The 16,875-nt window shown below is 41.1% G+C and overlaps 1 protein-coding gene across 10 annotated transcripts in view; it reads left to right on the top strand.

Annotated features, from left to right (window-relative positions):
- The window catches only part of LOC410823 (transient receptor potential-gamma protein), a 79,123-nt gene that overhangs the window by 48,673 nt on the left and 13,575 nt on the right, over nucleotides 1-16,875 (top strand). For 8 of the 10 annotated variants that reach the window (XM_006568953.3, XM_006568952.3, XM_006568951.3 and 5 more), the window contains 3 exons: nucleotides 11,309-11,562; nucleotides 15,149-15,279; nucleotides 16,252-16,513. In XM_006568953.3, the coding sequence (XP_006569016.1) occupies nucleotides 11,425-11,562; nucleotides 15,149-15,279; nucleotides 16,252-16,513 (531 nt within the window). In that variant the 5' untranslated portion in view covers nucleotides 11,309-11,424. The remainder of the gene's footprint in view (nucleotides 1-11,308; nucleotides 11,563-15,148; nucleotides 15,280-16,251; nucleotides 16,514-16,875) is intronic. The other 2 variants (XM_026439133.1, XM_026439132.1) reach the window with 1 other exon arrangement.

Below are 16,875 nucleotides of genomic sequence, written 5' to 3'. Positions count from 1 at the left end.
GTTACCGTGGACGACAGCTTTTAACGTTTCAGATTTTCCAAGCTACCGAAAACTTATACGATACCTTCTTCCTCTTCCTCTTCCTCTTCTTCTCGAACCAAAATCCAAAGTTTTAAACTTCTCTTATTTCTTTCTTTTTTATCCAGGCAGGGAATTCTCGTATCATTTAAATTTGAAACAACTACTCTCTCTTCGCTTGAAATTTTATTCGTTGGAGAAGAAGTTTCTCGTCCCGAATCCTTGAGAGCGACCTAAAAATCTTGCAGATATCTGGATTATTTACATCCATCCTAAACCTGTATGGTGGTATTACTCGAAGTGGCGCGATTGTACAACGCGAGACAAATGTCCCTTTACGGTTATCCTGCGAAGAGATTCGAGGGAAGAAAAGGGTGCACGAGCGAGGATTATTACGTTGGAACTCGTTTCATATAGTTTCTCCACGCTCCTCTGCCTTCCTTTTCTCTGCCCTTCGAACACACGATTCCCGCGGAAACTCTCGAAATAAACTATAAACTATATCCCACTTTCGTGAGATTCCTTTCCTTTCCTTTCCTTTTTTTTTTTTAGTTGAGAAATCTCCAATTTCGAAATTTCTCTCCTCAACTAAACAATTAAATTACGACAATACGAAAGATGAATCTTTGGAAATTGCGCAATTTCAAAATTATCAATAATATATCATATAGATAAATGCGGTATTATTGTGTCATCGATACGCAGATTGTCCGGGATAACGAGTGAAATCATCCAATGTTTCCAAATCTCTCGAATTTCCGTCGACGAAGCATCATGGAATAATTAGGAAAAATTTGCCGAGTATTGTATTACACATCGTTCCATAATTCGTACAATTTGTTGTAGGAATATATATTTCGAACGGAACAAAAGAGGAAGGAATCGGCCGATGTCGGACGTTTTAATTTGTTCACACGTCCGTAACTATCCCTATCAAAGATCATAAATCATTGAGACGGAATAATTAAATTAATCTTCCACTCGGTGAATGGAAATCGCACGAGTGGAAATAAGAAGAAAATAATAATAGATAGGTAATCGTGATAGGTGTCGCGCGTGTATCGCACGCCGGGGGCCGATGAACCGACCAGGGGTGGAAAAAAGAGAGGGAAGGGAAGGGGCTTTGTCTCGCGAGAATTATTAGAGGCGAGATGAAATTTATCCGTGGTTGACGGGCCAGCCGAAATTGTACCCGAGCGTGGATTCTACAACGTGCATAAAAAAAAAAAAAAAAAAAAGGAAAAGAAAAAGCAAAACGATATAAACGACGAGAGACTCGATTCTCGATCTCTCCGAAGGTGTTTCCAAATTTATTCCCCGGTCGATTTTGACGGGTTCAAATTTCGCCACGAGCTTAATTTCAAGCTTTTCAAAAGCTTCGATTCCCTTAGCGAAAAAAAATCATCCATTTTTTCGACGAGAAAAAAGAGAAATGGAACGCGATCGATAAAAAAAGGAAAAAAGTCGCCCGATGACAAAATTGAATCAAACGCCTTTAAAACGTGGCAGCGCTCGATAAAAACACAAATCAATTACGATTTGTTCCCCTCCCCGACATTCTAAGACCTGAGAGTCGTTGCAGAGGAGGGAAAAAAAAAAAAAAGGGAAAGATTCGCGCCGTTCTATTTATTTTTTCGCGATAGATGTCACGTGAGAGAGGAAAACGAATGCGTAGAAGGGAAATCTCAATATTAGTAAAAAGGGAGCAGCAATAGCAGCAAGTTTTTTTCTTCTTTTGGAAAAGATTTTGAACGTCAGTTTGAATTGAGAAGAAGAGAGAAAGAGAGAGGGAACGACTTTTGTTTGGAGAGAAAAGAAAGGAATTTTTTTAAGATAAAAGATAAAAGAGACATGAATCACGAAATTCCGCGTGGCCTTTCTCCCACGATAACTTGGCCGCCTCGCCAATGGCACAATGGACCGACCGACCGACCGGCGATATCCCGGCTGACGGTTTTCTCAACGCTTCACTTTCAACGCTCGCTCGCCAATTTTCCACGCGGAAATTTTCGAGGCGATGATTTTCCACAATGGGCTCGGGAACAACGACGCCCATGGACGCGAATATCTATCGCGAGATAAAATAAACACACGTTTGGTCGAGCTCGATGAGAATTCGTCCCGGTTAATTGGCTCGTAAAAAGCGAGACAGAAAAAGGAAAGGGAAGAAGGACAAATTTGATTGGTGGATTATTCGCATCGATCCGCATTGAGTTCTTTCCGTTTCCTGTGCTCCATCCAATCTTTTGTTTTCCTGTCCAACATATCCATAACGATGGAACGTTCGAGGAATTCCTTTCGATTTCGCGTTTTTCGTTCGTTCTGAAACTACTTTCCAAAAATTATCGAGGTTATATATTACACGTATTTTTTTTATCATCGAGAGAAATCGAATCGAGCGTTCGATGACACTTTGGCTTGGCCAAATATGATTTATCCATCCGAGGTATCGATCCTCCTCCTCCTCCTCCTCATTTGCGAGGCAAATGGGGCCGCCTCGTCGCCGGAAACTGCTTCGCATTTTTGCTTCTCACCGTTCCTTTATTATACACGGCCGGTTTACACGAGTTTCATACGTAATAACGCCCGGAGAGCCGATTCCCTTTAAATATGCATGCGAAAATAAAACGGAAACTCGTTACACGAATAAAGGTATCGTGGCTACGATTCGAAAAGTAGAAGGGGGAGCGAGGAATTCGAGGGAGGGCGAGGGGATGATTGCGGAGAAACGAGGGCAGAAGAGGAAAAGGGAAAAGAAAAAAAAAGGAAGGTACATCGGCAAAGGTTCGAAGCTGGCAGAATTTCAATCCTGAACGGACATTTATTGACTACTGACGAGCGCGAATTTAGCGACAACGAGAGAACGAAGAGAGGATGAAACGTAACACGTTCCTGCGTCTCGTCAAATCGTGTATTTGTCGCGTGCAAGTCCGCGATTAATATTGTTCGGTATTTCCGATATTTTCCCAACTTTTTTAAAAAATCGCGAAGATAAATAAATCGTCTCGTTTAATTTCAATAGAGTTAATTTCGATACATTGAATAGCGTTGCGAATTGATTTCGTTGATGGGCGTTGTTTGTCGATCAAATTTATTAACCAAACCGAATACAAACCCGATATAAAATTAGAAAGTAAATAAATCTTTCTTTGCCTCGATCGATTTACGTTAACTATAATTTAACTTGAATTGTTTCGAAGGAAACGGTTCTTGTTAATAATTTGAATATTAAAAAAAAAAAAGAATCGTCGAGATCGAAGGCTTATTTCGCATAATTGCCAAAAAATTTTTATAGGGAAAGATAAAGAAGAAAAAAAAAGTTTAAAAAAATCGTCGTAAAGACTCAACGAAAGTTGTTCAAGAGCGACCCTCCAACGTCCCAATTTTTTCCACTCTTTAAGCTCGAAAAAGGAAAAGACACGAAAGAATTGGGAACGAGTCGTCAAGTTACGAATCCGTAGATTTTTTTTTTTATAGAAAATTCACGGATATAATTTCGAGATGGATCGAAATACGCATGAAAAAAGGGTCTACGTATTTATTTCTGAAAAAAGTTTATGTATATTATGCGTCCAATAGATTATACACGAGGTAACTTTTCTACTTAGAAAAATATTTAGAAAGAGATAAAATCAAGTGTCAAAAATTTTTTAACTTTTCTTTAAATAAAAAATGTTTGATAAGACTTCACTTCTCTCAAACAATCTCGTCCGTGTATATTATAATATTCATTGTGCGTGCGCAAACAAAATCTAAATTTTTGATTTAAGGTAAATTTTCTTAGTAAAATAAGTACGAAGAATTTTCTCGATTCGATTGTATACGTCACGCATCATCCGTTTTGTACTAGTTGACATTCGCAAATCGTAATCCTTCGCCGGCAATTCGTATTCAAATTAAGCCGACGCACGTTCGCACGCGTGTTTACACGCGAACGCGTCGTCAGGGGCCGAGGGATAATGCGCGTTAATTTCTTCCATAAGAAAAAAAAAAAAAAAAAAAGCGACCATTTTTTATCTCTCCGCGGAAAGAACGTCCTAAAAAATCCCGGATATTTGAACGAGTGTGCGGACTTCCGTCTTTCGGGAATTTCATTTCCATGCAGATTTCAAGGGAATTAAATGTTCTTCTTTATCACGCCGATGATAAAGCTCTTTCCGTGCCTGCCAGTTATATCGTTCGTGTTTGTGCGCCTTACATATTATGCGCTTGGTAATTTTTTTCCTTTCTTTTTTTTTTTTTTTTTTTTCCAATTATTGTCCAAGATCGAGATTAATCGCTGGAAATTTCCATATATATATATATTTTTATCGAATATATACACATTAATTACGTTAATTACACGCGCGTATATAACGGAATAGAACATTGTTGAACGACCATAAAACCGTTAATTAAAAAAAATTCGTGGACGTCGCTTGAACTCGAAACTTTAATTTCTCGGAGATGGAGAAAAAACTCTGGAAGGCTAAGTAAAAATCTAAGAAAATTTATCAAGAAAATTTGATAAATTTGTTGAACGGTTTGACCGACCTTTTCGAAAAAAAAGTTGTAATAAACATCGCGACTGCTCGACTTCTCGGTTCACGCCGCCAGACCAGAGTAATTTCGTTCAACGAGGTAATATAACCACGTCGCTGCTTCTTCTTACCTCCTCGTCTTCCTTCGAAGGAAAAGATAGTCGGGCGTTTCGTGGAAGCATCGTTGGCCGTCGTCTGGAATAAGTCTTTCGACAAAACCTGGCCGTCTGTTGGATAAATCTAACCCTGTTTTTCGTTTATCCTCGAACACGTTCTTTGAACCGACAGCCTCGTTACGATGACTAACACAGCTTAGACGATGACTTTGACTTCGCGCCCCGCCCCAGCCACCGACAGCCGTTGATTTACGCGAATAACTTTTCGTTTACGACGGAACGTTCGAGCTTCAGGATTTTCGCTTCAAGGTGGTCGTAAAACGGAACCGCGGATGTTAACTACACCGCTCCGCCTTTCCTAGGCGAAACTGTTATTCCGTTGTCGGTTCCTTGATGGGTAAACTGCCGGCTGCGCCAGACGTTTACGAGTGGTTAAGGAGCAGGGACCTTGCGAAAGGTCGGAGAAAAGAAATTCCTCCGATTGTTGTTGTCCTCTCTCCCTTCCTCTTTCCGTGTCGTCGCGCGGATGGATTTATGAACTCCCCGCTCCTTTGTTTCTCCGTTTCTGCGTTTAACGATAAAAAGCCCCGTGTTTTTCTTCTTTTTTCTTTTTTTTACAAGGATTTTCCTCGTACGACGTCTTAATCTGTTAAAAATTTACTACCCACTGCGACGGAAATCCAACGGACTGTACGAGCAACATCAGGATCGTACGAAACGAACAAATATTCCGCGGTTCATTCTGTTCGTTTCGCGGACAGGTTAATACCACAAGCTGCCGCGTTGTAGATAGCGGCGCGCGTCAACAATTCGGGCAAATCCTTCGTATCTATAGTGTATGTTTATCGAGTTTAATCTCAGAGGTTATGTGTCTCTCTAAAACTTTCCAAAATTTTCCCGATTGATATTCGAATATCAATATATTTAAATTCGGATGAAACTGAGAGAAAAAAATATCTCTCGACATACCTTCATTCGCGAATTCAATTCAGTAAACAGACTCGTCCGGGTGGGGAAAAAGGTTTCGAGCTCGTTCGAGCTGGGTTTTGTAACTCGACGAATTATTAAGCGAAGCAACGTCGAAATTGGCAGCTATTAGCAAAGCACGACTCGCGAAAGCACGTCCCTTATAATCGGTCCGATTACCGTTTTCGTGCCGTTGGCTCGCGTGTTGTATTCGCGCCCCCTCGTTTTTCCCTGAGCAACTGTGCACGCACGCGTGCACGATCGGTTAATTACCAGCGAATTCAACCGCACCAGAACGAGTATGTTCGGCCCTTCCCCCTCCACATCGTTGTGAACTCGCGTGCTGAACACCATCTACCGGGAAATTATTGCATAATATTCGTCCAGTTCCAAGGTTCGTTCGTTTAAACTGGCCGTTTAAGAAGGGCAAACAAAAATTAGAATTTCCGCACGGCGAGGAAATTTTGCTACGTAGTCGTGTTTTCCTTTTTCGTAGCAATTAATTCCGAGCAACTCTGTTTCATCGAGTTTCTTCTTCGAGAGGCGCTCCTCTAACGAGGTTCGTTAAAACGACGGTGAAAGATTAGAAGAAGAGGAGAGTTTTTTTCCCGATAAACGGAACGAACGTGCACGAGTCGAAGCGAGACTTTTCAACGTTTGAAGGGGATGGCAACGTTGGGTGAACACGTACGGGCGAGTATTTCCGTGGAACGATTTCTCGTATAGGGATGTGCAACAGGTGCAAAACACATAGGCTCGGCCACCGCATAGGCCAATCTGCAGTTCCGTCCTACTTCTGATTCGTCGATTAAGCGGCAGGTTTCGAAACTTGGACGGCGAAGTTCCATATTTAGTCGCGCATCTCGATGCTCGTTCCCATTGCGATATATCGTTCCCTTCATACGATGGGCAAAATTTAACGGTTGAAGTTATTATCGATAATTTATTACTCAAAGCGTATCAATAATAATTGCAAATAATTAATAAGTCTGAGATATATACATAGAAATCGGATATTATAGCTACGAATAAATGTTATTCGAGCATTTTTAATAAATAACTTTATTCGATATTTTTAACCAGTCACTTTTTCAACGGGTCAACGTCCAACCCGTTGTCTTTAGGGATATATATTTCAGCAAACACGATTAAAAATTTTCATCGATCGAATGACGAATCACTTTGACCTATATAATCTGAATCGCAGATTTAAATATCACGTAACGTTCGTTTAAGGTATTTCTCAATTCTTGGAAATGTGATGAATTTTTGCGAAGATGAAACCTTGAATAATGTTTTTATCTCCTCTCCCTTGTTTCAATCGAATTCCTTTAGAGATTACCCTCTATTCATTTATTTCTCCTGATTCGATCCTGATTGAAAAAAAAAAGAAGAAGAAACTAACTTTCCCTCGAGCTCGCGAAAGAAGAATTACGGACTTGGGAGCAGAGGTGTATTTTTCGCTGTGGGCTCGATGAAAAACGAGCTCGTACGTAATATCGCGTCTTCTTGGCTCATTTCACATGCGGTTGCGGGGGAATTTGCCGTCGCGAAATTCTTCTCGAACGAACCGTGGAGGGTAATGAGGCAACGCGAAGGGGGAAAGGGCGATGAAAAATAGCGGAGCGGTTATCGATCATCGTTTTCAAAAAAATAACAGCAATATCGCCGAAAAATTCTTCTTATTCTTATCGCCGTCGCGCGAGAAGAGGTATCGATGCACGGCACACCGCCACTTATTTCCGATCCGACGCACACGATCTCGCGGATGGTGTTCACGAAACACCACGTCTATCCATTACGTCTATCCTGTGTGCACGTTTGCACACACACGCGCGCGCACACGCATGCACGGTGTTTATCGATCTAGGTCCCGGTGGTAACACGCGATTCATGGTGAGCTCAACGACCCGTGCGGGATCGAAGTTCCAACGTGGAGGGAACAGCGCGCAGATAACCACTCTCTGAATCGTGTGCCTCCTTGTCCCAGCTTTTAAATCCTCCTTTCTTTCCCTTCCGTTTTTTCTTCGTCCCTTTCTTTCCCCCTTTTCTTTGCAAATCGAAAGAACGGTTTAAAAGTAGTCGGCACGGCGAGAAATGATGATTTGAGTGATAATCGTGAATCCTCATATTTCTGTGCGGATAATTATCTTTTGAATCGTGTGTTTCCTTGTTATTCTTTCTTTTCCCTTTTTTCTTTTCAAATCGAAAGAAACGTAGTTTAAAAATAGTCGATCGAATATTTCTATGTAGATAATTATCCTTTGAATCATGTCTCCAGCTTTTAAATTTAATTTTTTCTTGCTTTCTAAATCGAAAGAGCAATTTAAGAAAGTAGTTTATAGTTTATAACGGAAATTATCTTTGAGTAATCGTGAATCCTATTTCTATGCAGATAATTATCTTTTGAATCGAGTGTTTCCTTGCTTCTTTCCGTTCCTCTTTTTTCTTTTTTTCTTTTACTCTCAAATCGAAAGAATCATGTTTCCAACTTGTTATCCAGCTTTTAAATTTAATTTTTCTTTTTTTTTTCTTTCTAAATCGAAAGAACAATTTAAGAAAGTAGTTTATAATTTATAACGGAAATTATCTTTGAGTAATCGTGAATCCCCTTATTTCTATGTAGATAATTATCTTTTGAATCGTGTGTTTCCTTGCTATTCTTTCCGTTCTTCTTTTCTCTTTTTTCTTTTCAAATCGAAAGAAACGTAATTTAAAAGTACTCGATCGAATATTTTTATGTAGATAATTATCCTTTGAATCATGTCTCCAGCTTTTAAATTTAATTTTTCTTTCTTCTTGCTTTCTAAATCGAAAGAACAGTTTAAGAAAGTAGTCGCTACAACGGAGATTATCTTTGAGTAATCGTGAATCCTATTTCTATGCAGATAATTATCTTTTGAATCGTGCGTTTCCTTGTTCTTCTTTTCTCTGTTTCCTTTTTTCCTTTTATCTTCGAATCGAAAGTAATTGTAAGTAATTGTAAAATAGTTACAACTATAGGAAACTATCTTATTAACTTGAATTTATGTTCGAGTAATCGTAGAGATCGAGAGATCTCGTTCGAGATCTCCATCCGTACGATCTGCACATATCCGACCTACGTTGTTCCGAAAGAGTTCATCTGGAAAGGAGTTGAACGGTTTCGAATGTGTTTAAAAAGTTTCGAAGCTCGAAGCAAACGGTGCAAGAGAACTGTTGCTCGAGACTCCCTTTGTTCCGAGTATTAAGAAACTATCTGAAACTTCTCCGAGCTATTTAAGAAGCCTGTCTTTTCTCCGAGAAAAATACACAAACGTGTCGAACTGTTAAAGGTTTGGAAAGTGTAGCGTAATCTCTCTCTCTCTCTTTCTCTCTCCTTTCACTGGAAAACGGATATCTTCCAATCTCGCCGCTGCCATGAAATTTCCGCGATTTTCTTCCAGCTGTTTCCCGTCACGATCCTTTAATTTCGATAGAAATACAAACTCCGAATTTCCTGTTCGTATTTTTTTCATTAAGTCGTGTTTTCGAGAAAGTTCTCCTTCTTCTTTTTCTTCTCTTCTCTTTTTTTTTCTCTTTTTGTTTTCCATCCCAATCCGTGAGAGATAATAAAAACTGAACGAGGATGATCTCGAAACGATCTTGAAAAACGCAAACGAAGCGAGATAACGGTGAGAACCGAGGATACATTTCTCGACTAATGTGTTTGACAGTAATTGGGACCAATTCTCGTTCAATTTACGAACAAATAAAATTTCAGTTTATAAAGTTTATAACGAAGATTTTTGTCTCTCGGAATAAGAGAAACGCGAACGATCCTCACGTAATTGGAAACGTACGTGCAATTCTTTTTTTTTCCTACATCCGCTAGAGAATCGTATTTTTCTTTTTTTTTTCTTTTTTTTTTTCATCATCACAACAAGGAGAAGTAAAATTTGAAAATAACCTTTATTAACGGTGCGACAGCGAGAGATTTACATTCGTCTCTGACTGGTATAATTGTTGGCGAGGGAGAAGGAGGAGGAGGAGGAGGAGGAACTGTTTGACGAAATTTGTCGAGTGGAACACGAGTAACGAAGGGCGAACGTCGTCAACGTGGCTCAATTTCGATTTGTTTCGCAATATATTTCGCCATCGTCTCGAGATCCATTCGCGTGAAATAACGGTGCACACGCACACATCTCGTGCCTTATGTAAATCATCGGTTTTCTAACGATCTCGTTGCGCAACTCCGCCACAATGGCGCGACGCTCGATAAACTAACGATGAAACCTGGCTGCTTCTCGTGATACATATTTACCCTTGAGATTAATAGCCGCGGAAAGAATTATTTCGATCGTTCTCGGCCACCCTCCATTTTTTCCGTTCCATCATTCCGTTTCGTTCGCTTCTCCTTTTCTTTTTTCTCTCTTTCTCTTTTTTTCTTCTCGATAAAATTATTACAAAATGTAACACGTACAATTGCATTGTATACGTTCTGTCAATTGTGTGTGCATCGCGATTGAAATTCAATAATAAATGCAAACGAGTATCGGCCAATGAATAATTCGTCCTAATCTAATTATCGTCCGATATACGAATGCATTTGAATTTTTTATTTTTCGAGATGCCGCAACGAGACTGGTGCGCATAGTACATATATATAAGAGGGCCACCATTAATATTTAGAGAAATTTAGAGAAATGGAAGATCAAAAGGAAGAGGGTTGTTTTCTTTCTGAAGTAAAATCATCCTCTCCATCCGGAAGTGGGGTTGAATAATATTTTAAAAATAAATTTAGGAAGAAAGGTCTCGGTCTCTGTCCAAAGAGGCTGGAAATTTCCTCTTTTTCGAAGGAGCACGTGTTTGGAGGAATTATATAAATCGATTAATCAAATCGAACGAACTATTGGAACGAACAATATTATTTATTAAACATAGGAAGAACAATCGATTGTTTTCCCTGTTACAATTGGTTTCGAGCAATATGGTGTCCAAAAAGGCTGAAAATTTCTTCTTTTTCGAAGGAGCACATTTAGAGAAATTATACAGATCGATTAATCAAGTCGTCACGATATTGAATAAAAATCGTTACTATACTGGAACGAACAATATTTATTAAACGTAGGAAGAACAATCGATTTTCTCTGTTACAATTGGTTTCGAGCAATACTTTCATCTTTCTTATTCGAATCGGAGGGAAATAATTATCTTCCTTCGCGAAATAAGGGAAATTTCATCGTTATTTTTCTTCTTCACGATAAGATACGATAACTTCGAGGTATTGCGTCGCAAATCGATGTCTTGTTCGAGGGTCCCCGAAAATTACGTCGCAAACCTGGACGCGGTACGTGTTTGCGCGAAACCAATAAGGGTGAGTGTATTTCCACGATCCATCATCCGTTTGGATTGCCAACAGGGTGTATCCCAAGTTCTGCTTCGCAGTTGTGACTGCTGGATCCCCGCCATTCTTACTCCTTTATTTATATTACCATCGATGTCGCAACAGCGAGCCAGGCTTAAACTGGCTTAAAAATATCGTGTATCGTTTGTCAATTTGAATCGTCTAATAATCCCTTTCCCGAACACGAACGATTTTGTCGAAGCTTATCGCCGAATTTATTTATTCCTTGGGAGATAAAAGTACGAGGGAGCGTTGAGGGGAAAATATTGGAAAGTCGTTATAGGGGAAAGATTGGATGAAGAGGGAACGCATGTCTGTTTCAGAAAGCGCGCACAAAGATGAGGAGCATGGGGCCGGGGGCGCGAGATCCCCTGGTGAAAGCGGTCTCGGCGAAGAAATCGGTGCTCCCGACGAGGATTGCGCGCATCTCGCTTTGAGGATGGATACCAACACGAGCAGGGGCTGGAACTCGGGCGGGAGGGCATTCCTGCGGGGTATCGGGCAACGCGTCAGCTTCGACCCCGAGGCGCCCCCGCCGCCGTCCCAGCCTGCCAGAAAGATCGACGAAAAGGTGAAGGTGAGCATTATTTACAACATCTTTATTGAAAAAATATACCATCTTCTATGATCGATCTACAGGAATCATTCTCCCTTGATTCCAATTTCCAATTAAAATAACCTTTCCTTAAAATAAGTTTGTTGGCTTATATCTTTCGTCTCGATCGGGAAAAAAATTGTTTCGCGGAGCCAAGTTGGTAGCCGGTGGTGGAGATAACGTCGTATGCTTATACGCGGGCTTTTACGAGTGGACGAGGCAAGCTTTTATTTTTATTGCCTCGTAAAAAGCTCGATCGAGTTGATCTCGTAGGGCAGTATGATAAGCGCGCGCCATCCAAGACGGATCCAGGGAGTACAGGTTTCGTAACTCGTGAAATCGGACGTTCCCCTGTGAATAATCTCCTCCTACGTTGGATAGTTTCAGTTTCCTCGGATAGTTGGCGTCTTTAAACCATTCGTCTTTTCCATTCACGCCTTCTTCTCTCTCCTCTCCTCTCCGTCCTTCCATTTTTATTACCTCGTAAACGTCACCGTCTCCGAATCTCCACCCGGCCGAGCTTATCGAAAATCCCGCGGTTTTTACGCGATCGAAACCAATCTTCCCGCGTCTATCTCATCATCTTGTTGAATCCTCCGCTGCTGATGATCCATCATCGCGGGATCATGTTCGAATCGCGCAGGGGCGACGCACGAATCGAAAGAGGCGACGAGGAAGGAACGGACGGGCGAAGAGAGAAGGTGAACGGAAGAAAACCCTGTTGATAAAAAGAGGCGAAGGAAGGTGGAAAATAATGAGGGTAGCGAGCGGAGCGGATGAGGAGGAGTGTATTCGCGGATTACCCCTCTCGGCTTCAAGAAGATGACATACTGTGCCAAGGGCCGACACTGACAGCGAACGAGTGTTTGCCAGGGCGCACCCTAATTGTCGAGCCGCCACACCCTCGGTAAACACTGTCCATCAACCTCCTCCGCTCAGCCTCCTCCTCTCTATCGGCCTCTGCTCTACTCGACCCTTTTCCATTGGGACCAGATATATCCATGTATATATATATATATATATTTATATATATATGTATGTATAAATGTATATATATACACGCATATCGCAATATGGTGTCCTTCTACGATTAGAAACCGGAAGTTAATTGGCGGAGACTAAGCCATTAGCCGCTAGATCTCGCGTTTAACCCTCCTCGATCATTTTATTTCCGCCACGAACAGGAGTACGTGTTTGCGGATCGTTTCGCTCCACCATCTCGCGCTCTACGTCTTTTAATTTCGTCGACAAACTTTCGGGACTCTCTTCCATTTTCCATTCTCGCAACAATGGAGGATGTTCGCACTTGCGTTTATTTTTCCTTCTGTTATTTATCTATAATTTGAAAAAAGTAGCGAGAAAGTAGTGGGATAAAAATGTATTATTATCTTCTTTGAAATGGTACTTTCGAGATATACGTATACCGACAAAGCCCATTGTTTCCGATCTTGACGCTGAAAGGCTTTCGTTGAAACTAGTTTCGGTTTAATCGACGACTTCTTTCGAGATATAATTAATTCGTATTTAAATTAAACTTAAAGAGAATTATTAAAATTACAGAAAGGAATAAATTCAATAAATGAAATTCACACGAAATATTCGTTCGTTATTGTTTCAACGCGATTTTTATAAAAACTCGTCGAATCGTTTGTTTTCAACCGAATTGAAATTGATATTGAAAGAGTAGAGAGAAACGCGTTTTAAAAAATCAAAATTGTGATAAAAATTGTGTCGGATTCGAAACGTATAATACTTTTTTTTTTTTTACATATCCAATCTATAAAAATTTCTCCTTAATACCTCTTCTCCCTTAGAGTAATCGAAGAAACGATAACATCAACGATATTACCGCAACAACGCGTACAAACGTTATAACTCGAGTTCTATCTCGAGGATCCGTCCGGTCGTAAGAAGAAAAGACTGGTCCCGTTTTTCGAGAAGGTACACAGGCATAAAGCCCTCGCAATAGCCGGTTTGAATAGGAGCAAGATGGCGCATTGTTCTCAAGCTTATGCTCGATCTTTGCGCCGTTTCACCGACGTTGCATCGTTGTATTCTTTCCCGCGAGATCGAATGGGGGTGGAGGCAAGTAAAAAAGAAGTTGCCTCGTAACGAGAGGTTCGCCTCGTCGAACAATGAAGGGTTATCCAAGTCGTTAATTGCTTGCCTCGTTCCTCCTACGATCGTCCCAATTCCGACCGGACCTTGGACCTAGCTACGTTCCCAACTGCGCCGCCCACCAACGATTCTCCTCGATTCGAAAAGTCGAAAATTCTCTCTTTCTCTCTCCATCTTCTTGTTTACAACCTGTCCCGTTGTTCTTTAATTGCTCGATAATTATTCAACCTCTCCCCCCTGGTTAGAGAACAATCTCAAGGAATATTGTTTCCTCGAACGTGACGAGAGAAACGTCCCCGCTTTTGTTATCAAGATCGTGGATGATTTAGGGAATAATAACCGAGAGGTGAATAAATAAAGAGGAATACCGAAGGAAGACGTTTCTTAGATTAAGACGTGGGAATAATTAACAGGGAGATAAAACGTGATCTTTGATCATTAATATATAGGATGGGATGGATTTAGGGGAAGGTGATTAAAGCGATGACGAATGATAAAAAGAAAAAGATGATGAATTTTATGGGGATATACGATAGAGGAGAGTCGAAAATTGGACGAGAAAGGGATCTAATCCTTCCGCGCAGTTTCGCTGGAGGAGGAGAAACTTACTTGGAATCTGGTTAACCTCTTCGGAGGAGGGATATCGAATTTAAGGTTAAAACTTGAAAGTTTTTGGAAATTTCAACGGAAAGTTGAAAGTATCCTCGGCAAGGCAAACTTCTTCTTTACGTATTCGCCAGACCTCGTATCGAAAAATTGGATAACGATATCGCTTTAAATCCCGCGATGCTCGTGTGATCCTCGATCCAAAGGATCGAGATCCTCTCGCTATCCTATGTATATATATATACGTAGCGATACATTTATCATCCTAATTTCATCCATCTTTCATCAGGACTTGCCCCTTCCCCCTCCCCTTCGATCAATAACCCTCTATCCCTCGAAATTCCTCCAGAAAATGGCTGGTTTCTCTTTGGAAGAAGGGGTATGAAAAATTGAAGAGTGTATTGAACAGTGTGACAGAAATAAGAAAGAAAACTTTTAACACGAATTGCTCCATGTTTAAATAGCCGGTTGTTCATTAATTGTAGATGTATTATTACAGATATACATATACATAAAAAATATAGAACACGATACACAACTGTGCGCCACTCGCATTTAGCAAAATATTCATAGAAACGCGAGGATAGCCGAAAAAAGAGGGAAAAAAGAAAAGGGTCGACGCGGAACGAATGAGCAAAACGAAACGAAAGGGAAGAAGCGTCGTGTGTGTGTGTGTATATATGTATGTTTTTTTTTTTTGATTAATTCCTGTCGCGAGGATGACGGGCAAATGAAATGAATATCGTGTAGAAAGTTTATTTATTTATATTTTTCCTGTTGGGACGAGCAGCGTATAATAATAATAATAATAATAAAATTGTTTTTTACGATGGTTTTTACGCAGAGGCACAGCATCCACGGCATGATAGAGGAAGAGAACGTGGTGAGACCTCACCAAGAAATGGCCAGTCTGTCCTATCAAGAGAAGAAGTATCTTCTCGCGGTGGAGCGGGGAGACGTTGCCTCCGTCAGAAGGTGAGAGACGCAAATCTTTTTAAAATAAGTCAGAAATCTACTGTACTATATACAAATTAAATTGTTCCCTTTGGAAAATGGAAGATTCGTGGATTACGTAACGAGGACGAACGTAACGAAAGGTAGAATTCTCTGGGAAAAAAAGTTCTCTCTCTTTCTCTCTGTTCCCCTGCACGCGTCAGTTTCCCTCCTCTTTCCCTCCCGGAGGGGAGGAAAGTTGGAGAGGCACTCGTGATTCTCGTTACATCATCCGACGGTCTGAATCTACCCGATCGTTCGTAAATAGAACACGCGCTCTGTCTTCCTATCTCTTTTTTTTTTCTTTTCTTTTTTCGGAACGTAATATCGTAGATTCCTACGTTTATTACCACGCTCGATGATGTTAATACGAGGGATAAAAATAATTCGAGGGGATATTTCGTATTTTTATATATATATATATATGTATGTGTATGTATTTGAGGGAAAATTGGGAAGAAGCAAGATGTATGTATCTTGTTTGGATGATTCGGAAAGGGGAGGGGCGCGTTTGATTAATTCGCTGGAAAGGAATTGGCGCATCGTTGGCTTTGATCGCGCACGCGAATTGTTAGAAATCGGCCGGCCTAATTCTCGGGAATCAGGAGGAGATCTCGAGGGGGAAAGTGAAAGGCGCGGCTTTATATATTTATATCCATTGCAATTGCGCGCGGGAAAGCAAAGGATCTAATTACCTTACGATCGTCGCCCGCGATTCCGAGGCTTCTTCGAATTCTTCGATCGCCGTCTCTCTCTCTCTCTCTCTCGATTATGCAATTAATGCGCGAGAGAAAGTTTCAGAGGTCTCATGGAATTCTCATTTCGAATCTCTCGAAATAGGATCCTATCCTGGCCGATCCGTGATCGAATGATCGGGGAGGGAAAAAAAGAATAAACGAAGAGGGAGGCGTGAAATCGTTAAGATGCGAGCGTTGCCGGATATTGTGTTCGCAGAATGTTGCAAAGCGCCCAGGAAACCGAAATGAACATCAATTGCGTGGATCCGTTGGGACGGTCCGCCCTATTGATGGCGATCGATAACGAAAATCTGGAGATGGTGGAGCTTCTGATCGAGCACAAGGTCGACACGAAGGATGCCCTTCTCCACGCGATCTCCGAGGAATTCGTGGAGGCGGTCGAGGTGCTTCTGGAACACGAGGAGAGTCTTCATCGAAATGGGGAGCCACACGTTAGTCGCTTTCATCGTCTAGTATATGTAACTGTATCGATCCAAGATCTTTTATCTTCTCCTCTCTTTCTGTCTAGAGTATAGAGAATAACTCGCGTTCTCGCGTAAAGCTTCCTCCCCCTCTCTCTCTATCTCTCTCTATCTCTCTCTCTGTCTGTCACTCTCTCTTTTTCTCGCGTAAATTCGAGAATATCCCTTTCGGTCGAGATCCCCTTCGGAGAGGACACTTTGATTTTCGCAGCGCGGCAGACCTCGCCTCCCCAATTAACCAACGTGATTGCATTTTTCCGCCTAGGCAATTTCGTTTCAGTTATCGAAATTCCCCTTCTTTCTAATTGTCGAGCTGTTGCCTATGACGACGACGACGACGAAGACTACGACGACCACGA

The sequence above is a fragment of the Apis mellifera genome, linkage group LG2 (genome assembly GCF_003254395.2).
Source record: "Apis mellifera strain DH4 linkage group LG2, Amel_HAv3.1, whole genome shotgun sequence".
In the NCBI taxonomy this organism is placed as follows: Eukaryota; Metazoa; Arthropoda; class Insecta; order Hymenoptera; family Apidae; genus Apis; species Apis mellifera.
This window is presented reverse-complemented; position numbering and strand designations above follow the sequence as displayed.